Raw genomic sequence first — 24,937 nt, 5'->3', positions numbered from 1 at the left:
CAGCAAAGTAACTAGCCTGTTATTTACGCTGTTTTTGTAATAAATGAAGCTGTTTACACTGCAAGCGGGCGACGCGTCTTCTGGAATTGTGGATGGAATCTTAAGAAGTCCATCTGTCAAGCAACTTGTTGGTAGAACGTTCTAATTTTGTCGCGTTGAGTCGTTCGCTTGCAGTGTAGCGAGGATGTTAATGAAGAAAACCATCCTTCGGTGGAGCCATTGACTTAAGTTTCAGTAACTGACAATGACACCTGTTACATTCTGCAGTAACTTGGAATTTGTCTCGGCTGAAGGATCTTAGAGACGCTGAGTTATTTGCCTGCAAAAAGAAAGACATTTGTTCTAATTATTGTTTGGCTGTTTGCTTTATTTTTTCCAGAAAAGTCTCTTATTTATTGTTGTAAAAAGGGGGTTTTAAAGGAAACGTTTTAGATGAAGGATATGATGTACATTTATACCCTTTTGATTCACATTACTGAATAATGCACAATTGAGAAGTTATTAGTTTATCCAACGTGATGTGATAGATCCACTGGAGCAAACTCAAATGGAACTCGGCACATTTTACAACAGATTATGTAACTGTGTAATGCCATTGTAAAAGAATGGAATGCTGTTAAGCATGACTCTGAGTAAATGCTGTTGTATGCAAATTATTATACACACCACAGGCTAGTCATCTGCATTATGTAGGTGTGTGAAGATGACTATGCCATCTATCAGTGAAAGGCCAATTGACTGCATTTTCACTGAGCGTCTCATCGTTTTCAATTGTTTTGTTATTATTAAACACTACATTTTTTAAGAGTACTGTATGTGAGACATTTGAGATTCAGAGGACCAGAGCTCCCTCTAGTGATGGTGTATAAAACTACAGTCAACAGGGATGAGCAGCACAGAACTGATTTACTTTATTCACTTTAAGTAAACATTTACAGGCTACTCTAGACAAATTGACCTAAACATTATTGCATAATTCATCTGAAAAAGTGACACGCATACTATAAAGTCAGCACTGAAATGTTCTGAAAGGTTCAATATTTCAGTCAACAGGCACTTTGGATACAAACATTCTCTTTGAGCAGAATTCAACACTTTGGCCTACAATCTTCAAATACTATAAACGGCTCAAAAATTCCACCACCTGAGTGTATTTTAAAAATCTAAAAAATAAAAAATAACTTACAGACATGACCTGTAGATAACAGGAAACCTGTGTAGATCTACTGTAACATGACATGAAATGATCTTGACAAGCTGTAAAAAATACTGGAATCTCTTTGAAGGTAAACATTGATGCTGTTAAGCAGGAGTGTGAAGTGTTTACAGTTCATCATGTTTGTAGGTGAATTCCCGAGCTGATATAAATCCGTCATTGTCTTCATCTTCTTTTTGGAAGATGTCCTCAACCATTACTTCATGATGGGTGTCGTTGGCAGCATATCCATGTCTTTCAAACTCTTTACGCAGGTATTCTTTGACCTAAAACACAAAGGTGTTTAGAATAGCCTAAATAACTCCCTGAAATAATTTACACTGAAAAATAAAGGCTCCAAAGAGGTGTTTTTGCAGTGATGCCATAGAAGAACCATTTTTGGAATCTTTTCTGCATTTGAAAGGTTCCACTGATGTTCAAGGTTCTTCACGGAACCATTGTTGCCAATAAAGAATCTTTATTTTTAAGAGTGTACTGGCAATGTTGATGGTTTTACAAAGAACCTTTAACATTCACATAACCTTTCTATTGCTCGAAAAGGTCTTTATAGTGGGAAAAAAGTCCTTCGGGTTATTAAAATATTCTTTACACTACAAAGAAATGTTCCATGAAAGGTTCTTTGAGGAACCTAAAATGGTTGTTCTGCTTCACTGCTACAAAACACACTTTTGGAACCTTTATTTTTAAGTGCGTGTTATAAATCTCATGCTTGATGGACAGCTGCTTTCTGTGCATCAGCAGTTGTTTCAACAAACCTCTGCTTTGGAAAGTTTCCAGTCATCGTTGAGGTCCATTTCCTGAAAGGACTCATGTGATCTAGGCCCATTTCGGATCTCCATGATCTCGATGTCAAAGATCAGAGTGCTCTCTGGAGGGATTTTACCTGAGAACAGAGCATAGCCCATTGTCAGTATAGCTAATGTGAATTCAATATCATAAGGTGGAGAAAACTAAAGTTCTTCAAATGTTTTATGCATATGCATCTTGCTGGCACACCTTTGCCCTCTTTGCCATACGCAAGAGCTGGAGGGACGGTCAGTTTCCTCTTCTCCCCTGCACACATGCCTTGAAGACCCTTGTCCCAACCCTTGATCACCTCACGGATCCCCAACGTGAACCAAACAGGGTTTTTGTCTCCATGATGGCGGCTGCCAATTACAAGACATGCACATTAGTATTAAAGGCTAGAGACATGCAAACTGTTGAATAACAAAGGTGGTTTCTATTATGGTGGTTTCTATCTAGTCTCTATCTAAGCTGGTTTTTGGATCATGGCAGCTGACCAGCTAATGATCTGGACCAGACAGCAACAAGCTAGTACCATTGTATATTCAGCAACAACAAACACATGTTGACAGTTAACCAATGCATTCTTAGTGAAAAAGGCAGGGATTGGTTAATCAGTTCTGTTCTTGCAGTGTGTAGGCTATTTAGTGTGTGAACATGCATTGTCACCTGGAATGAAACATTGTGCCATTGCTCTCCAGAAAGCCTTCGTAGTGAACCAGAAGAATATCTCCGTATTTGGATTTACGATGGCAAAGGAAAGGTTTGTATAAAACTTCTATTTTGACCTCAGGTTCCGGAAGTTTTGCCCCATGCACGTAAAAGAATAATGCAGAAAAGATGCACGTCCACAACTCTGGAATCATCTTAATATAAAAAAAAAAACAGTTTAATACTCTCTAACTGTTCAGCTGATGTTTCATGCACAAGGCTCTGATAAAACTTCCTAAACTACAAGTTGTGCAGCTGCGACTACGTGGCAAGCGAAATTTCTACGGGGGTCTTTCCCAAACCAGGGAAGTCCGATTCGTGAACGAGTCGTTCTTTTGAGTCGACTCTTTTCAGTGAATCGGTTGAAAGTGTTCACAAACTGGTCTGAACAATTCTTGGTCTAAGCAGTTCACTGTGGAAACAAGATTGTTCAGTGTTCACAGTAGTAGACAGCAGAAATGTTACAAATAAAACGTACTGGACATGTTTGTGACTGATTGTATAACCTACTGAAATCGGCTACATAAATTTTATTATAAACTCGCGAAATTATTAGTCAAAAGATCATGAATTTTATTAGGCTATTTTTCTGTAAATACAAGTGACATAAGGTTCTTACATTACATTACATGTTTTTTTTTTTTTTGTTGTTTGTTTTTTTTTTAAGAGATCATGAATTGTAGTATTGTTTATAAACATACAAATTATATATTTCCAACAAGTAAATATTTTTTCATTTTTTTTTTAAGTTTCTTGCTCAACAAGCCTACATTTATTTGCTCCAAAGTATAGCAAAAACAGTAACATTTTGAAATATTTTTGCTATTTAAAAATAACTGTTTTCTATTTGAATGATTTAAAATGTCAATTTTTTTAGCATCATTACTCCAGTCACATGATCCTTCAGAAATCATTCTAATATTCTGATTTGCTGCTCAAAAACATTTCTTATTATTATGTTGAAAACATAATTATTATACAAAAGTACAATTTTTTTCAGTTTTTTTTTTTTGATGAGTAGAAAGTTCAGAAGAACAGTATTTATCTGAAATAGAAATCTTCTGTAACATTATAAATATCTTTATCATCACTTTTGAGCAATTTAAAGCATCCTTGCTAAATAAAAGTAATAATTTTACAATACTGACTTTTAAATGGTATAGTGTATAATGTTACAAAAGCTTTTTGTTTCAGTTTTTTATTTCAGATAAATGTTGATCTTTGAATCTTTCTATTCATAGAAGAATCCAATTTTTTTTTAACTAAACTTTTATATATTTTATATTTTTATATTGATAATAACAGCAACAACAACAATAAATATTTCTTGAACAGCAAATCAGCATAATGGAATGTTTTCTGAAGAATCATGTGACACTGGAGACTAAAATAATGATGCTGAAAATTTAGCACAGGAGTAAATTGCATATTAAAATATATATTTACATAGAAAGCAGTTATTTTAAATAGTAAAAATATTTCACAGTGTTACTGCTTTTGCTGTATTTTGGATCAAATAATGCAGGCTTGGTCAGCAAAAGAGACTTAAAAAAACATTAAAAAAATCTTTTGACTGGTAGTATATATTCTAAATTACTTTTTTCATGAGGTGAAATATGATATTAGCAAATTACTTTAATTCATCACAAAACGTAATAAGAAACGACCGCTTAATTTAGAGAATGTAACATGCCACGTTGGGATATCATAACGCAATTAAGTAAAAGACTCGCTAAGTATGTTCACTTAAAATGAACTGTTCGAAAGAACCGACTCGCGAACCTCAAATCACACTCCCAGATTCCCAATGTAAACGTTACCACCCTAAAATACAACATTGAAATATTATTGGTCAGATTTTTTAAGGCCAGCCTTCACGTTAAATATCTAATTTTCATTGGACATTACACACATAGTCTCAGCACAACCACGCCCATGTACTCAGAGCGTATCCAATGAGAGGTTCGCTAAACGAAAATCCCACAGACGTCATGTACGTGGGCCGATCTTCTGTGATCACATGGATTGGTATTCTCGAAGCCTTTACGCCAGTCGTTTGCGTAATCTCAATTCCCAGCAGTCACTTTGCGTCTTTCGCATGTAGTTGTCGTAGTTAAGAATTATCTCGAGTTTCTCAAAGAGGCTGTGTGTAGGGCTCAGTCTTGCCACGACTAAGTAATGAATTGTCAAGAGAAGGTCTACCATGGAGGGAGTTCTCTATAAATGGACCAACTATATTAGCGGTATGTATACAGCGGTAGTTAAAATTTACGTGACGTAAATTAGAGAAGTCTGTAAATCAGTTAGCCTGTTTGCTAGCTCAAGTAGTGTATAAATGAAGTTAAGCCATCATCCTCTTTAGCTCTGTGTGTGCTGGTATTTTTTTCCAAAGCTGAGACCAACTCATCCACATACATGTTATGTGATAAAACCATTTTTCAGTTTGTTATTGTCTTATATTCTGATTCTGTTTTATTCACTTCTAACTATGGCTATTTAAAAGCCTCCTCCTGACTGGAAGAACAAGTCAAACCGTATCATGTTCATGTAACTCAAACGTCATCAAATACATTGTTACATGTGTCAGTTACAGTAAAAAATGTCATATTGCTTTATTGTTTCTCTTGTAAGGTTGGCAGCCTCGTTGGTTTGTTCTTGAGGGAGGCACTCTTTCTTACTATGACTCGCAAGAAGATGCATGGAAAGGATGCAAGGGCAGCATCAAAATATCTGTGTGTGAAATACAGGGTAAGGAAAAGTTTATCCTCAACCTGAGCAGGAAACCTAATAACTATTACATCACAGGCAGCTATTCATTTTATGCTTCAGGATATCATAACACATGCTTACGCAAGTGGATGTGTCTTCATCTTTGGGAACTTTTATGTCCCGGGGCTGATTTTTATTTGAAAGGAGCAGACTTGTGTGTTCACTGTTAAATACATGATTAGATTAATAAAATAAACAAATGCGAATGTGAAAAGACTTTATTTTTTAACAGGGCCAAAAGTGTCACCCAAATAGTGTATTACAACTATAGTAGCTGATCTCATGTTTCGCTTATCTATTTTCTTTGTCCTCCCTCTATCCATTGTAGTTCACCCGTCGGATTTCACAAGGGTTGATCTGATCATTCCAGGAGAACAATACTTTTATCTCAGGGCGATTAATGCAGCAGAGAGACAGAAATGGCTTGTGGCATTAGGGACTGCAAAAGCCTGTCTCACAGACAACCGGACCAAGAGAGAGAAGGGTGAGGTTGCATTTCTGTCGTAATTCAAAAGATATTCAATCAGTTGACTTGTCTTAATGTGATAGTGAAATATAATAATCGAGGGGTGAGAACCAGAAAGGCGTAAGTGACATTTCACCAACTTTACTTGAGGGCCAAAAAAAAAATATAGTAACATATTTTGATCTGATTTTGTGTTTGTGTTCAGTCGTTTAGAATAAAAATTTGTACACTCATGGACAACACTATTTTGACAGTAGAAAGAGCTCATCAAGAGCTTTCATTTGATATACATATCTCCATTTCACCCAAAATGTCACTTACGCCCTTCTGGTTCTCACCCCTTGTAAATGTAATATACACTACTGTTTAGGACGATAGTTTGGGGTCAAGTACTAATGTTTTTGTAAGAAATCTGTTATGGTCACTGAGGGTGTATTTATTTAATCAAAAATGCAGTAAAAACTACACACCTGAATTTTCAGCAGGCATTACTTCAGTCTTTAGTGTCACATGATCCTTCAGAAATCATTATAATCATTTTTTATTATTATTACCAATATTTAAAATGTTTTTTAGGATTCTTTGATAAATAGAAGGATCCAAATATCAGTGTTTAACTGAAAAAACAAAGCTTTTGTAACAATTTTTGTAGCACTATACAATTAAAAAAATTTTTTAATGGAAGTTAATATTTTTATTTAGCAAGGATGCTTTAAATGAATTAAAAGTGATAATAAACATATGTTAGAAAATATTTCTATTTCTATGCTGTTCTTCTGAACTATCTATTCATCAAAGAAACCTAAAAAATTGTACTTCGTTTTCAACATGATAATAATAAATGTTTTTTGAGCAGCAAATCAGAATATTAGATTTCTGAAGGATCATGTGACTGGAGTAATGATGCTGAAAATTCAGCTATGAAATCACAGAAATAAATTACATTTTAATATATACAAATATATTCAAATAGAAAACATTTATTTTAAAAAGTAAAAATATTTACTGTTTTTGCTGTGCTTTGGATCAAATAAATGCAGACTTGGTGAGCAGAAGAGTTTTCTTTAAAAAAAAAAAATCATTAAAAATCTTACTATTCAAAAACTTTTGACTGGTAGTGTATATATATATATATATATATATATATATGTATGTATGTATGTATGTCAATTGCAGTAAACTGTGTTACTAATGTTAAACTGATTTCGTCATGATTCCAGTCATGATGTTCATTTTACAGTTTTTCAAAGAGCTGTCAATCCAAGTCTATGAAGAAAATGAATGTTAACAATAGTCTCTTTTATCTTCTCAGAGCTCCAGGAAAACACAGAGGCTCTGAAAACAAAAATGTCTGAGCTAAGGCTTTACTGTGACCTTCTCCTTCAGCAAGTGAACAAAATTCAAGAAAGTTCTGTAGCAGAGACAACAGCTGATTTGGGGGAGGTAAGGGAGTGTGTGTCTTGAGTCAACCTACGCTATGCTTACTGCAGCTTTCAAGGACATAGTTGACATTCATGCAATAAAACAATATACAAGCTGGACAAACATCAATATGGATTGTTAAATATGTGCACTAATGAATTGTAATATCATTCTAATTTGTTGGGGGGGGGGGAAGGGGTCTGACCCTAAACTGGTCAGACTGGTCAGACTGGTCAAGCAACTCTAAATTCTAAATTTAGTTTTGGTATGTGTGGGTTAAAGGCAGGGGATGAGACTGGAAATCTAGTGAAGTCCACATGCACCACCTTCTTGAAGACTCTGGAGGAGTGTATGCAGATTGCTAGCCGGACCTTCAATCCAGATCTTCTGAGTCGGACCCCTCCAGGCTCTCCTCCTGTGGCTACCATCAAACCTCAGAAGGTAGATTAAATATAATCACTGAATGTTAAATGCAAAAGATTGTGCTGTTGTAGATTTAGTATTGTATAATTTAGTATAATTTAGTATTGTAGAACCTAAAATAGAATGTTTCTTTTTTTTCCATAGATCAAACCTGTTGATCCAAGAAATCAGCACCCAGGAGAAAAGTGAGTTGAGATCATATTAATGTACTCTTGTGAGTCAGATATGCTTTTGTTTTTTTCTAATCTTTTTAAAATATGTGTTATGCAGACAAAAGGACTTAACAAACATCTCAGGAACATCAGCACATGACAGTGGACCAGAAAACGAACCACCTCCATCTCCTCAAGAAGACATGCCTACATCTAATACAGGTATGCCAGACATTAAGTCAGTCAGTTTCAGAACTGATTACACATGCAATATTTGCCAGAGCTCAACTATCATTTCCTGTCTTGTTCTGTTAGGAAGTGGTTTAATGGAAGACCAAAAGGAGCCCATGGAGCCTCCTATTGGCTCTTCATCAAGCACAGAGGACCCTGAAGAATCTGTAGGAGAGGAAAAGGACAAACCGACAGAAGAAGCAGACCTTGCCCAAAAAAAACAAGAGGAAGTCTCACCGAGCCCTACACAGAACAAAGAAGAGGTCACTGAAGAAATCCAGGCTGACCTGGAAGTGAATGAGCCTCAATCTGAGAATAAACAGGAAGAGGAAGATAAGGTGGACACATTCTTCAGTACCATGAGCCACAGGTATGAGGCGCCTCTGTTGCTGTGATCCTCTGAGGGAACATGATGAATGTACTGCACACATTTACACTATTCAGAATCTTGTTTTTGATTTGAAAATTAGCTATATAAGCTAACACTACTTTTAGGATTTGTTTACAGAAATTTGCTATATGTAAGGTCAGCATTTCAGTAAAAATCTCAATTGAGGCACTATATGGTTATAAGTAACCAGGTGCAGCGCGATAAAGTGACTTGCGATCAAGGCGGTCTGTTCCACGTTAAAGGAATATTCTGAACTTCATAAAAAACCCAAAAAACGCATTGACAGAAATGCACTTTAGTTGAAGTCTATGACACGCGACAAGACTGTTTGTCGTTGACTATCCACCTTATTTTTCCCATAAGAGTGGGTGCAGCCAGTTGTAAATTTTTTGTCTGGCTTCCGGTCTCATCCACTTCCAGCTATTTTTAGCTGCTTTTTTTAAAAAGCAGCTAAATTAAAGCTATTTTAAAAGCTCGTTTTGCTGCTTAATATTGCAAACTGGTTATGAACACACTGGTTTGTAGTGCAAACTGTTTCACCGTTTACTGCACTTCGATATTCTTCTCGTTATTTCCCTATGGTGGATTATGAACTGGACGTCTAACACATTACCAGAAAACAGCTTACTTCCGCATTAAAAAATAAGGTGGATACTTGTCACTTTGAACAGGGTAGCTCCGCCTAAATAAAAGATTGTGCTTTTGTTACTTGTGCAAAATTTTGCGCTCTTTTAGGACAAATATAAGACAGACCATTATACTGTGTACCTGTGTCACCTGGTTGAACTGTGATGTAAAAGGCACTTTCTACAAATAGGGTACACTTTAGTGTCCCATAATTTTTCTTTAGCCGTATACACAGAAATTTTAGACAACCAGACTAGAATTTTTAGAAAAACAATTCTTTAACATTACATGTCTACATATTTGCTTTAAATATATAAAATATCTGGACCCACCTTAAAATAGAGATAGTTTTGAAGTGTTCCACCACAAAGGTCTTGACCTTCTCATAAAAATGCAACAGTGTTGTAGAATTTTGACATATTATTCAATTTCTATTCAATTACTTGTAGTTAAAATCAGTGTAAAAAATCCAAATGAATTGTCCAGTCATGTTATGTTTTGCTGTGCTCCACATTTTGTGGGAAATCATGTTACCAATTGTTAAGTTTTCTTTTTTTAAACTGTGACACCCAAGAAGTAATCTTTTGGGCTACAGGAAGACAAGTAAAAAAAAAAAAAAAAATAATAATAATAATAATAATAATAAATAAAATAATTTTTTAACTGAAATATAGTAAAAAAAAAAAAAAAAAAAAAATGTAAATTGACTTCCTTAGAGGATTAGTTCACTCCTGAATGAAAATTTCCTGATAATTTACTCACCCTCATGTCAAGATGTTCATGTCTTTCTTTCTTTAGTTGAAAAGAAATGAAATGAAATGTTTTTAAGAAATGAAGGTTTTTGAGGAAAACATTCCAAGATTTTTCTCCATATAGTGGACTTCAAAGGGAACCAACGAGTTGTAGGTCCAAATTGCAGTTTCAATACAGCTTCAAAGTGCTCTACATGGTCCCAGCTGAAAAATAAATATGTATATAAAAAAAAAAAAAAAAAACAAAGAAAATGATCGTTTCGCTAGATAAGACCTTTATTCTTTGGCTGTGATCATGTTTAGCCCTTTGAAGCTGCCTTGAAACTGCAATTTGGACCTTCAACCTGTTGATCCCCACTGAAGTCCACTATATGGAGACAAATCCTGAAATGTTTTCCTCAGAAACCTTCATTTCTTTCCGACTGAAAAAAGAAAGACATGAACATTTTGGATGATGTGGGGGTGAGTAAACTATCCGGAAATTTAAATTCTGGAGTGAACTAATCCTTTAAATAGAAGTTAATGGTCAAGCACCTTCCTTGCTGGAAAGACTTTTATTTGTACCTTGTTTGTGGAAAGTTCCTAAACAATAAACTAAATGTCTTGCAGTGACATTTCAAGTAGTGATTTCTTCATGTAAAAACAAGTGGTTCATGATTGAATGTTTATCATGGTGTGTTTTCTTTTGGTCGCTCAAAATGAGTCCCAGCCTTTGATGAGGGTTTGTAGATTTTTTTTTGCTATACATAATTCTTTCATCTCTTTTTATGTAATAATGAGGTCAACACGTAGCTGCTAATCTGTTCAGCAGCCTTTATTGGGCTGAAACTAAATTAAATTGAACCAGTAATATAAAATGTTATCAAAGCAGCGTGTCAGTATTCAAATATGAAACCTTTTCAGTATTATATCGCTGTGTGAATGTCGTGTAATCGCATTTACAAAACCTGTATTTAATGTGTGCTGTTCTTATTTAAGGACTGCATGCTTCAAACTGGTTTTCTTCTGCTTTGGCTATGCCTGCTTTTGTATTGGTGTCTTATTTCATCAAATAAATGTTTTGTTGACATGTATACTAATGTATTGTCCTTGTCTGAATGTCTGTGGTTTCTTTCTTGTAGATTTAGTGATATAATACTGGAGGACGACAGTGGTATTCCCACACAAGCCTTTTTGGATTCTTGCTATGCTATAGTACCAGTTTTAGGTAGGACACTCTATCTTTCACTCTTTCTTCCTTTTCTGCCCTTTCGTTGCTTTGGTTCTTTCCCCGTCAGTCCAGGTTGTCTCATTCTCTGCTTTCATTAGTGTTGCGCTTATTAAAGATTGCAAAATGCTACTGGGGACAGTGGTTTTATCACTCCGTGCATGTGTCGGTTCATAATGTGCTCTTAAATTTGTTTTTTTGTTTTTTTGTTTTTTTCTTAGTCTGCACAGTTAATTCCTCATTCTCCTCAGGCATGGTCATGCATGCTTTGCTATGTCTTTATACTGGGGCAGATCAGTGAGTATCTGACCAAGAACCAGAGCAAAAACAAGAAAATCTGTGTCAGCAATCAATTATATAATAGATTTACTTTACTTTTTGTCACTTTTCTTCATAAGAGCATAAAAAGCTGTCAATCTGATAACACAGGTGATTGGGGTGTCATGCACTTCTTTGAGGGGCACCAGTTAGTCTTATTGGGAGTCTATGGAAGCCTGTTTCTGCCACTGAATAAAAAATAAGAAAAAAGGTAATTGTGGCTTTTATCTCACAGTTATGACTTTTTCACAGAACTGTGAGATATAAACTTACAATTAGTTCTAAAAAAAGTGATATAAACATGCAATTCTGAGAAATTAAGTCAGAATTGTGAGATATGAACTCGCAATACTGAGAACATATCAGACTTTTTTCCTCAGAATTGGACTTTATAACTTGAAATTCCGAGTTTACATCTCATAATACTGAGAAATGAAGTCAGAATAGCATGAAAAAAGTCAGAATTATGAGTTTGTATCTCAGAATTCTGACTTTTTAACTCACAATTGTGAGTTTATATCTCAATTCTGAGAAAAAAAATTGTGAATTGTGAGATTAAAAAGTCACAATTACCTTTTTTTTTTTTTTTTTTTTTTTTTTTTTTTTTGCACATCTGAAATACAGCAGATTTGTGTACAGGTAGATCACTGGACTGCACATGAACTGGCATGAATTGTTTTTTTTTTTTTTTTTCCAACAAGCATTGATCTTCACAAATAATTAAATGAAAAAACTGAATTTGCGAAACACAGCATGTTGTTGCTGCGCAGTTACTGTGACTCTCACCAATATGTTTACACTTCCGTTCAAACATTTGGGGTTGGTATGATTTCATGTCATGTCTGTTACGCTTACCCGGGCTGTGTTTCAATAAATAGTGCAAACTATTTTTAAACCGCATCATGTAAATAGTAAAATTGAGAAATGTAGTTACAATACAAAAATCTTTTTTTTTTTTTTTTTTTTTTTTTTTTTTTTTTTGATAATAATAATGTGTTTTAAAATGTAACTTATTCCTGTGATGACAAAGCTGAATTTTTCAGGAGCCATTACTGTCACATGATCCTTAAGAAATCATTCTAATATGCTGATTTAGTGCTTAAAAACATAACCTATTATCAATATGGACAATGGTTGCGTTGCATAATAATTTGGTGGAAATCTTTTTTTTTTATTTTTTTTTATTTTTTTTTTATAATGTTAAAGGAGAAGTCCACTTCCAGAACAACAATTTACAGATAATTTTCTCACCCCCTTGTCATCGACGATGTTCATGTCTTTCTTTCTTCAGTCGTAAAGAAATTGTTTTTTGAGGAAAACATTTCAGCATTTTTTTTTTTTTTTCATATAATGGACTGATATGGTGCCCCGATTTTGAACTTCCAAAATGCAGTTTAAATGCTGCTTCAAACGATCCCAAATGCAGCTGTAAATGAGCCCAGCCGAGGAAGAAGGGTCTTATCTAGCCAAACAATTGGTTATTTTCATTAAAAAAAATACAATTTTAATTTTTTTTTTTTTATCTCAAATGCTTGTCTTGCCTTGCAGTCCTTGAACTCTGTGTATTCTGGCTCAAGACAGTTAGGGTATGTCGAAAAACTCTGACCGTATTTTCTCCCTCAACTTCAGAAATCATTTCAAAAGGTAAAACAGGACGATTTCGAAGTTGAGGGAGAACATGAGACCCTAACTGTCATGAACAGGAACAAAAACAGTCCAGGCAGGGTAAGACAAGACAAGAATTTGGCATTAAAAAGTATATAAATTGTATTATTTTTATTAAAATAACCGATCGGTTTGCTAGATAAGAACCTTCTTTTTCGGCTGGGATTGTTTACAACCGCATTTGGGATCATTTGAAGCAGCATTTAAACTACATTTTGGAAGTTCAAAATCGGGGCGCATTGTCAGTCCATTATATGGAGAAAAATGCTGAAATGTTTTCCACAAAAAACATAATTTCTTTACGACTGAAGAGAGAATGACATGAACATCTTGCATGACAAGGGGGTGAGTACATTATTTGTAAATTGTTGTTCTGGAAGTGGACTTCTCCTTTAAGTCTTTACTGTCACATTTGGTTAATTAATCAGTCTTTGCTAAATAAATGTATTAATTTCTTTCCAAAAAATAAAAAAATCTACTAACCCCAAACTTTTAAACAATAGTGTATGTTTAGGCAGAAAATTATAGTTTAACCAACAAAGTACTTACAAAGACTTTCTCCCCTCAGACAAGCTTGGACCAACTGTCTTTGCTCCAGTAAAAATAGATTTTGTGGGAAACATTAAGGTAAGTGTAACATCAAAGCAATTACATTTTTTAACACTCACTGTATCCTCTTTTTTTACTTTTTTTTTTAAAAAGTAAGAACTGTAAATAATACACAACGTATTATAAATTGGATTTACAGATGATAGATTCTATAATAACATTTAATATCATCTGTAATAATTACTGTAAAATATGGGTAAATGGGTAAATGTATTACCCATTTAATTCTTTCTTAAAAGTCTTGAAAAAAATAAAACATATTGATCCTGTGAACAGTTGTCCCAAATGCCGTACCGCAACATCTAAAGTCTGGACACGACAAAGCGACCGTTGCAAATCATTTTAACTTGTGTGTCAGTCCGTCAAACACAACGAGGCATCAGTTTACTGTCGGGGATTTGCCATGTCGCACTGTACCGCATCCAGTGTAGACAACAACACTGATTAGAGTGTGTGCATTATTATTAGGCAAGTTGATATTCTGATTTTTTGTTTTCCAAACCACATCGATCTTAATAACTACTAATAATTTTGTATTTGATCATTTACAAGCGATATATAATTGTCCATGAACGCTAGAAGTAAAAAAAACTACGTATATTTAGGTGTGCATAATTATTAAGCAGCTTTTCTATTATAGATAAAATTAGCCAAAAAAGAGATTCACCTTCAAAAATTATTAAATGAGAAGAATACCATACTAGAATGTGCAAAGTTAAGACATGACCATTGGACAGGAAATGCTCACTGGGTCAGAAAACATGTGGAGAAGAAAAGACACTTGTTAACTGCAAAAGAATTATGAATTAATGTGATGAATTCAGGAACCCTGTAGTCTTCAGCGACACCATTTTCCAGAACTGCAACCAACTCTGGAGTCTCCAGAAGTTTAAGCTGTCAGGTTCTCAGAGACTTTGCTTGGGTAAGAAATCCTAAAAAATGACCCTCACTTAATAAGAATAACATGATGACGTTTTGTGAAATACATGAAGACTGATCTTTATAGACAGATAAGTCTATAATATAGATAAGAATGACTCTTGAAGGACCAGCACCACATCTTCTTGTACCACTGTGTAAAGAATTTATCTTCTAGAATCTGGCAATAAGTTTTAGGAGTTCATTTTTAGACTCCTATCCTGAAAAGTCTGTCTTGCAGAGATGGAACATTTCAGCATGTTATTCTTATTAAGTGAGGTTCATTTTTTTAAGATTTATTTTTACCCAAGCAAAGTCTCTGAGAATCTGACACATTGTATTTCTGGAGACTCCAGGTAGGTTGCAGTTCTGGAAAATGGTGGCGTGGAGACTAAATCCTGATGGTTTCGTACCTAATTCTTCACCTTAATTCTTAATTCTTTTGCAGTTGTCTTTTATTTACCACCTTTTTATTCTGACCCTGTTGACCCAAGGAGCATTTTGCTGTCCAGTGGTCATAATTAATAATTTAATAATTTAATTTAGGGCATAAAATAATTTTTGATTTTTCAGTCTGAGTTGAATCTCTTTTTAAAGCTCATTTTATCTGTAAAAGAAAAGTTGCTTAATTATGCACACCTGCATATAAGGAGTTTTTCACTTCAGCCTTCAAGGACAATTATGTATCAATTATAAATGATTAAATACAAAATTATTAATTATTTTGTTATTAAGATTGATGTGGTTTACAATAAGTAAAATGTGCTTGGAAAAAAATTCGACCAGAATATGAAGTTGCCTAATAATTATGCTCACACTGTATAATTGATTCGACTGTCTTTTATTGCGTTGTGTCACTGGTATCCAGTGTAGACAAATTATACATTCCACAAATGTGTATTTGTGTCTTTAGCATATTAGTGTAATTAATTTTAAATTGTACCAGTATAATCAAACCAAACTGAATCAGAATGCATCATGTTTTAGAAATAACATTTTATTTTTGTCACAGCAAATATTTCTCTTAAGTGTTTGACCATTTGGTGTAATGCTCTTGATGACTTTCAGACTGGTTTGTAGTGAGCTACCTTGCATATTATGGTATATGAATTATGGTTTTAGGAGTTAGAAGTTTTTACCAAGAGTTGGTCAACTGTAGTGTTTAACAGGGTCAACATTTGTTGTCTTTGTATTTATTTGGGATGTCACCATAACCACTAGAGGGCACAATAGCTTGGTCTGTGAGTTGATCCTCCCTATTTGCTCCATTAGAAAATCCAGCAGAAGGTAGTGTCCGATCCAGAGAGTTTCCCCACCCTGCAGAGCATTGTTCTGCATGAGGTGGAGACGGAGGTGGCACAGGTGCGCAACTCAGCCACAGAAGCGCTGCTGTGGCTTAAACGTGGACTAAAGTTCCTCAAAGAATTCCTTTCTGAAATCAATAAAGGGATGAAGGATGTCCAAGGAGCTCTTAGTAAGTCACACGATCAAATAGTTCAAACAACAAAAAAGAAAATAACACCTGGTTCAAACAACTGTCCTTCACCTAGGATGTTGTTATCAGTGTTTTGTAATGTCTCCTGCTGAAAGTTTTTTTCTTCTTTCAGATAATGCATATGGAAAGACACTACGACAGTATCACGGATGGGTTGTTCGAGGTGTCTTTGCAGTAAGTGTTGTGATAAGAATGCTGTTTTTCTAATTTAAAGAAACATTTGTCTGATGTCCTAGTGTCGCTTCATGTTAATTAATTACTCACCCTCATGTTGTTCCAAACCTGTAATTTAAGATATTTTTAATGAAATCTGAGAGCTTTCTGACCCTGCAAAGACAGCAACATAATTACCATGTTCAAGGCCCAGAAAGGTAGTACATTGATAAAAATAGTCCATGAGACATCAGTGGTTCAAGCGTAATTTTATGAAGCTACAAGAGAAAGAAATCAAAAATAGGGTGATTAATGACAGCATTTTCATTTTTGGGTGAACTATCCCTTTAAAAATTATGACGGCATTTTAGTGCGGAATTTACACAAAGAAAACAGTGGCTTGCCCCACCACATTAAAGAGCTTGAAAAACACATTATTGTTAGACACATAGTTTTCGCTATAAAAATGATTTTGAAAGCTGAGACTCTGTTTTATATTAAAAGTACCAAAAGCACAAAGCTTATTGCTATTGGGGGGCTGGCGAACTATAAATAACAAACGTAATCAAAGATGTGAAATATTATTTCCAAGCATACTGTCCCCACGAGTATAACACATGGCATAATTTCTGCTAATAATCCCGCATATTTTATTAGTGTTAAAAAGGGTTAAATAAGAAAGCTACGGCACCACCCAAAGACATGTTGATTGGGTGTGTGAGCTGATGTTAGGATAAGAAGTTGTTCCTGTTCAGTCTGTTAATAAATATCATATTCTTGTAGTATCTCGTAGTATTTCCGCAAGTCCATTAAATTGACTTTTTTTTTTTTTTTTGCCACTTGGGCACAACAGTATTCAAAAAAATTCCAGTGACCTGGCAACTTCTCCCGGTGCTCTCAATCCGGGCCATTTGCATGTGCAGTATGGGCTATGCTCTTAAAATATTGTAACTTTAATTTCTACTATTTAAATTCTTGAAACATTTCGACTTTATTCTTGAAACATTTCGCCCTGATTCTTGAAACATTGCGACTTCATTCTCGAAACATTGCGACTTTATTCACGTAACATTGACTTTATTCTCAAAACGTGATTTAATCCTCGAAACATTGCGACTTTATTCACATAACATTGCGACCTTATTCTCATAGTATTTCGACTTTATTCTCAAAACATTGCAACTTTATTCATATAGTTTTTCGACTTTATTCATGTAACATTGCGACTTTATTCTCGTAGTATTCCGACATTATTCTCGTAACATTTTGACTTTATTCTCGTAGTGTTTTCACGTTATTCTCGAAACATTGCAGCTGTGTTCACATAGTTTTTTGGACTTTATTCACGTAACATTGCGACTTTATTCTCGAAACATTTCGACTTTATTCTGTAAACATTGTGACTTTATTCTTGAAACATTGCAACTCTATTCTTGAAACTTTGCAACTGTATTCACAGTTTTTTGGACTTTATTCACGTAACATTGCAACTTTATTCTCGTAGTATTTCGAGTTTATTCTCGAAACATTGTGACTTTATTCTCAAAACATTGCAACTTTATTCTCGTAGTATTTCGACTTTATTCTCGAAACATTTTGACTTTATTCTCGTAGTATTGCAACTTTATTCTCAAAACATTGCGACTTTATTCTCGTAGTATTTCCACATTATTCTCGAAACATTGCAGCTGTATTCACATAGTTTTTTGGACTTTATTCACGTAACATTGCGACTTTATTCTCGAAACATTTCGACTTTATTCTCTAAACATTGTGACTTTATTCTTGAAACATTGCAACTTTATTCTTGTAGTATTTCGAGTTTATTCTCTAAACATTGTGACTTTATTCTTGAAACATTGCAACTCTATTCTTGAAACTTTGCAACTGTATTCGCAGTTTTTTGGACTTTATTCACGTAACATTGCAACTTTATTCTCGTAGTATTTCGAGTTTATTCTCGAAACATTGTGACTTTATTCTCAAAACATTGCAACTTTATTCTTGTAGTATTTCGAGTTTATTCACGAAACATTGCGACTTTATTCTCGTAGTATTCCGACTTTATTCTCGAAACATTTTGACTTTATTCTCGTAGTATTGCAACTTTATTCTCAAAACATTGCGACTTTATTCTCGTAGTATTTCCACATTATTCTCGAAACATTGCAGCTGTATTCACATAGTTTTTGGACTTTATTCACGTAACATTGCGACTTTATTCTCGAAACATTTCGACTTTATTCTCTAAACATTTGACTTTATTCTTGATTCTTTATTCTTGAAACATTGCAACTTTATTCTTGTAGTATTTCAACTTTATTCTCTAAACATTGTGACTTTATTCTCGAAACATTGCAACTGTATTCACATAGTTTTTTGGACTTTACTCATGTAACATTGCGACTTTATTCTTGAAACATTTCGACTTTATTCTCTAAACATTGTGACTTTATTCTTGAATCATTGCAACTTTATTCACATAGTTTTTTTGGACTTTATTCACGTAACATTGCAACTTTATTCTCGTAATACTTTGAGTTTATTCTCGAAACATTGCGACTTTATTCCCGTAGTATTTCAACATTATTCTCGAAACATTGCAGCTGTGTTCACAGTTTTTTGGACTTTATTCACATAACATTGCAACTTTATTCTCATAGTATTTCAAGTTTATTCTCGAAACATTGCGACTTTATTCTCATAGTATTTCGACATTATTCTCGAAACATTGCAACTGTATTCACATAGTTTTTTGGACTTTATTCTCGAAACATTTCGACTTCATTCTTTTAGTATTTCAACTTTATTCTTATCGCCGCCATAAAAAATGTCCTTATGTCTTCCATTGAAAATAAGTAATATACAGCTTTGGAAAAACTTAACAAATCATACATTCAACCCCCCTTAGGCCTTTCTGACTCTGTTTGTGTTCATTTTAGCTGGCTCTACGGGCCGCCCCGTCTTATGAGGGCTTCATGGCTGCTCTGGTTTCTCATGAAGGCGATGAGCTGAAGGAAGGCTTTATGACCGGCATGCATCGAGACCTGGACGTCTACCTGCCTGCCATGGAGAATCAGCTGTCCATCCTGGATGCTCTCTATGAGGAGTACGGCTTGGAATCAGACGAAGTCGTGTGACTAACACAAACTCACCGGCACAGCGAACAGAGCTTGCTTCTGACGGAGCTCATCGGTTTCAGTGGTGAAGTGTAACTTCCGCTACAGTAACCAAACCCAAAGTTAGTATTGAAGAAGACAGGGAGGTTACTGTGAGAGCAAGGCTCAGTACTAGCATGTTGGATAATGTGGCATCTGCAGACTCTAGTAAGTCATCCCTGCAAAATTTTACCGGCCGCATCAAAATAATGCTAGCTGAAGGGGGCAGGGTGTGATTCCAAGTGTTTTCAGGGAACAGCTATATTTTTAGAAACCTTCAGTGGCGTGATCAAGTGTTTTGTTGACATTGGTTGTGTTTTTTCATGCACTTTTAGGCATGAGAGTACAAACGGCAGATAAGCTGAAGGTATTGTATTGGCAGTGAAAGTATTAGTCGCAGTATCCTTATTTACAGCAAAACTGCACATGTGCTTTTCTTCTCATTTGAAATATCACATTACTTTGTTCAGATACTCGCATCTCACTCGTTTTAGACTAGCACAAGACTAAGAAGTTATTTGGCGACTTTTGGGGATTCGGATAAACATGCAATGTATTTGTAAAACCAAGTACTTATGTTAAGTATACCGATACTGTGGTGGGCTATTTTTGCAGTGGCATAATCTTAGTTTAAACACATTGACAGTGGTTTAAGACTTGGTGAGAGGGACCAAAGGAGAGTTTCTATTTAATGATTTAGCAGAGAGATTTCCTCTACAAAAGGAAAGATGTCATGATATTTCCTCAGTGACTTTATTTATTGACTTATTTAAATGAATATTAATTATAACTGTTGATTTTATTGTAAGTATCAAACTATGCTTACTCTCAAATCATATGAATGATACTAATGTGTGCATGTTACGTTGCATGGGTTTTGTTTTTATATTTCAAAATGAGTCAGATTTAGATTACTAAATGATTAGCACATAATATGAGGATGACTGTTCTCTTAGGTTTACATTTGATTCTAAATGCATTCCACAAAGTTTTAAACTAAAATTAGACGAACCATTGACTTTATGCCTTCCTAACATTGTAAATGTCAGATTTTTCATGGTGTTCCAAACCTGTATGACTTATAAATGCTGAGATATTTCTTAAAATATCTTCTATGTTCTACATAAGACATTAAGTGAGGGTGTTGACAAACCTGTATGAGTTTCTTTCTTCTGTTGAACACAAAATAAGATACAGCTGAAGTCAAAAGTTTACATACACCTTGCAGAATCTGCAAAATGTTAATAATTTTACCAAAATAAGACGGATCATGAGTCCCTTGTTCTTCAGAAAAATAGTAGTAAAAAATAGTTCCCAGATAGTACGTCTGCAAGATTACTTGATCTAGAAAGCATCAGCTGTGTACATACATCTGACATACATCTGTAAGATGTCAGTTTTACATACATTCTAAATCATAAACATCTTAAAGACATCTAACAGACGTCTATTTGACATCTGATAGGAAACGTCCTATCTAAAAAATAAGTTTTGCAGATGTAAATGCAGACGTCAAATAGAAGTCTCTGAGATGTACGTGTGCTATCAGGTGAGGGACTCATATGCAACTATTACAGAATGTTCAAACATTCACTGATGCTCCATAAGAAAACAATCCATTAAAAGCCAGGGGGTGAAAACTTTTGAACAGAATGAAGATGTGTGCATTTTTCCTAATATGTGTGCATATTTTGCCTAATTGTCATATTTTGTTTTGTTTAGTACTTCCCCTCAGAGGCTATAGAAGATATTTAAATGTTTCCCAGAAGACAAAATAAGCTAAATTTACCCTGATCTTTAAATTCAAAAGTTTTCACCCCCCGGCTCTTAATGCATTGCTTTTCCTTCTGGAGCATCAGTGAGTGTTTGAACCTTCTGTAATAGTTGCATGAGTCCCTCACCTGATAGCACACGTACATCTCAGATACGTCTATTTGACGTCTGCATTTACATCTGCAAAATGTATTTTTTAGATTGTCCTCAGTTGTCCTCAGTGTGAAAAGACGGATCTCAAAACCATACAGTCATTGTTAGAGGGGTTCAAATACACAAAAATGTGGAAAAAACACAGAATTTGTTGGACATGAAGGAATTTTCTGAAGAATAGCAGGCAGTTCAACTGTTCAGGACAAACAAGGGACTCATGAACAACCATCACTAAACAAAACAATAAACAACTGTGGATCATTCAGGTAACAACACAGTATTATGAATCAAGTGTATGTACATTTTTGAACAGGGCCATTTTTATAAATTATTTTCTCTTTGTGCATTTTGTATGATCCCTCTTATTTTGGTAAAATAATTAACATTTTGCACATTCTGCAAGGTCTATGTCTTTTGACCTCAACTGTATTTTGAAGAATGTTACAAATCAGTAACAAATCTGTTGACACAGCTATTGACTTCCATAGTATGGAAAAAATATATATGTTTGGAAGTCAGTGGCTACCATCAACTGTTTAGTTACCAACATTTTTCGAAATATCTTATTTTTGGGTAACCTATCCCTTTAAATTTAATTGAAAAGCAGAGCTCTGTTATAGCAGCATTAAGGAATAGCACACAGGATCCATATTGTCATTCACTAGTATTAAAATGTGTCTACATGTTATGCATTTTATATGTATTTGTAATTTTTAAATTGTATGTCATTTATACTGAATTGCCTGCAGTGTTTTTAATCTTTTTATTCACAAAATATGCAAAATTTCATGCAAAATAGATGGGTTTTGTATTTTCAAAGTCATTAGGTGACCAATAACAGGCATTATCCATTCAAGTGACCATTTTAGACACAAGTAATGTGACATCGTTGTTATGAAACTCAATCCTTCAATATCTGGATGTGGTTGCTGGGATACTCTCGCCACAACAAGGATGATCTCTAGACTCAATAATAAGGGCCAAGAATAGAAGGATTGTTTTTACATGCACTTGTGCATGTGTGATAGAGGGAAAACGCTTTCTGAGGTTTTTGTTTGTCAGAACACACACCAAATAACCAGAGGCAGTGGTTTGCTCTGAATGTTTTGAGAATGTATTCTAGTAAATAAATATACTACTACAATCGTACAGAGTTATTTTAAATGGGCGTCACAACAGTTCTGAGAGAAGCAATATTGCATTCCAAACTTGATGGAAACACTTTACCTATGCGGCGTTGCTTCATCCATTTCCAGGGGATGATGGGAAAACATTCGGGAGAACATCTTGGGCAGGCGGCACGGTGGAATTGCCACTTGGATGCCAAATTAACCTCTTGCAACACCCCCAGTACTCTATCAAAAACTTCTTGGCCCATGAACAGAGTTTTCCAGTGACCTGAATGGAAGCTTCTTGGAAGAAGAGGTCTACTATGTTTATTAGATTTCAGCCAGCCAAGTAGAAAGTAAATTATTTTTGATTAAGCAATATCACACAAGCTTTTGTACATGAGTTCATTTAACAACAATTTAATATTGAGTTTACACAGTTTATGCATTCCACTGCGTTGCTTTGTGAGACTGTGACGTATGTAACTTGAGCTAAGGTCTCGCGTCTTTTGCAATGCACATGACAGTATTTTAAAAAATGTTTTTAAAAGCAAAAATGCATTTTCTGTGAATGATCCCTAGTGATGTTTTGTTCCTAAATGAATCAAGATTCTTCGAATAAATTGAGGAAATTATTCAGTGCCTACCTACTGGATGGCGTAATGAATATTGTTGACGTTATCACTGTAAAGCTGTGGTAACACTATAGAGTGTTTTCATGGCCTGTCATCAATTGACCATGTTGACGGTACTGAACATAATGCCACTGAACCAAACGAAACTTGCATGTTTAGCTAATTATCGCTACTGAAAATGGTCAGTTATTGTCATGTTTTAGGCTGTACTAATCGGTTGGACCGGGAAACAAATTTGGAGTAGTATAGACTACCAAAAGTTATAACAAATCAAGAAGAAGAGTGCAAAAAACTGTCTGAGGAACAAAATGTGTTTGTGGTTGGCCAAACTGAACCAGGATTTCCAAGGCAAGAATCTTGAAAACATTCGTGTTTGTTCTTAACATTTCCAGTCTGGTAGGTGAAATATTAGGGTAACATCCTAACTAATACTGCTCGTAAGTATCTTTTCCACCTTTTAGCTTTGTCAAAATATTGCACCCTTTCCTGCTTACGATCTTTCTCTATATGATTTTGCAGCTTCCACACGTTTTTTCAGTGGTTTAGAAGAAAAACGTATTCTGTAGTACATTAACCGTGCAGTCCATACTGTTGTTTACATCCGAGTATTGCCAGTATGACCGAGCATCCGGGTAACTGACGTGATGTAAGTGTAAACCCTCTATCTACCTTATTTTTCCTGTAAGAGTTGGCATGGCCATTTGTAAACTGAATGTGTATGGCTTTTAGTCTCATCTGCTTCCAGCTGTTTTTAGCTGTACAAAACAGCTTGTTTTGCTGCATGATATTGCAAACTGGTGTCTTACCATTTTTAATGTATTGTCTTAAAGGGCTCATCGGATGCAAAACTCACTTTTACATGTTGTTTGAACATAAATGTGTGTTGGCAGTGTGTGTACACAACCACCCTATAAAAATACACCCAGTGGTATTTTTTTTTTTATCTTTATAATACCCCCTTTTTTCAAATCAAGCCATTCTCAGCTTCTTGTCAGTGTGACGTCACGCCAACCAAGGCTGCCCCCACGATAGTTGATTGGCATGATTGTCTTAGCACAGACCTGGCCTGATTAGCTGTAACAGTCTGACCTCCATTGTTTCGACTCCGGTGCAGGGGAAGACAAGAATGTCTCAGATTGAGCAGTTGAGATGTTCCGTTGCTAGATGTAATAATGATCATAGCAGTCGCCATTTACCCCCGACATCTGAACCACTGAAGATGCAGAGGATTAACAATCTACATAAATGCATCTGTGTTCACGTAAATCATTTGTGATCCATCTTCACCCACAGCAAAATGAGTATTAGGGTTTTTTTTATGCATCTTTGCAAAGCGCCTTTCTTAATAATTTGCTAGTTAGCAAGTTTCACAGCTAAATGCAGCTAAAGTAAACAGAACGGCTCCTCAGCCCACAGAAGAGAGGGCCGGGGTGAGCAGAGCTCATTAGCATTTAAAAGAACATGCAACAAAACTGGCTGATTTCTGCAGAGCTGATTTTGACAAGGTAAAAAGGGTGTTTTGTGCACTACCACTGAGGAATTTTAACCAAAGTATATTATATACTTTTCATTAAGACCTTAACGAATCATATCAACTTGTGGAAATGGGCATCCGATGACCCTTTTAATTATGGACACAGTGATTCGTAGTGCAAACAATTTTACCATTTACTGCACTCATTTCTCTACAGCGGATAATGAACCAGATGTCTAACGAGAAATAAGGTGTATATCGATTCTTTAATCTCAAGAATTGATTAGTTTAGTCTGTTTTCAGTTAATGAAGGGAACATTGTAG

At 35.0% G+C, this 24,937-nt stretch overlaps 2 protein-coding genes across 2 annotated transcripts; one reads left to right on the top strand and one right to left on the bottom strand.

The window, feature by feature from the left end:
• Positions 1–17: 17 nt before the first annotated feature.
• On the bottom strand, positions 18–3,012 carry fkbp14 (FKBP prolyl isomerase 14). Its single transcript, XM_051132491.1, has 4 exons — positions 2,672–3,012; positions 2,213–2,364; positions 1,972–2,099; positions 18–1,482 (listed from the first exon to the last, which is right to left on the bottom strand). The coding sequence occupies exons 1-4, from the start codon at positions 2,866–2,868 to the stop codon at positions 1,324–1,326; spliced, it is 636 nt and encodes a 211-aa protein (XP_050988448.1). The 5' UTR covers positions 2,869–3,012; the 3' UTR covers positions 18–1,323.
• Positions 3,013–4,819: 1,807 nt separating this feature from the next.
• plekha8 (pleckstrin homology domain containing, family A (phosphoinositide binding specific) member 8) lies at positions 4,820–23,191 on the top strand. The gene is made up of 13 exons (XM_051132483.1): positions 4,820–4,956; positions 5,345–5,461; positions 5,811–5,966; positions 7,261–7,391; positions 7,653–7,811; positions 7,938–7,978; positions 8,064–8,167; positions 8,261–8,546; positions 11,068–11,153; positions 13,705–13,763; positions 15,936–16,137; positions 16,271–16,332; positions 19,254–23,191. The coding sequence occupies exons 1-13, from the start codon at positions 4,917–4,919 to the stop codon at positions 19,449–19,451; spliced, it is 1,641 nt and encodes a 546-aa protein (XP_050988440.1). The 5' UTR covers positions 4,820–4,916; the 3' UTR covers positions 19,452–23,191.
• The last annotated feature ends 1,746 nt before the right edge of the window (positions 23,192–24,937 follow it).

Source organism: Labeo rohita, chromosome 16 (assembly GCF_022985175.1).
Source record: "Labeo rohita strain BAU-BD-2019 chromosome 16, IGBB_LRoh.1.0, whole genome shotgun sequence".
NCBI classification, from domain to species: domain Eukaryota; kingdom Metazoa; phylum Chordata; class Actinopteri; order Cypriniformes; family Cyprinidae; genus Labeo; species Labeo rohita.
The sequence above is the reverse complement of the archived record's forward strand: the minus strand, read 5'-3'. Positions and strand labels throughout refer to the sequence as shown.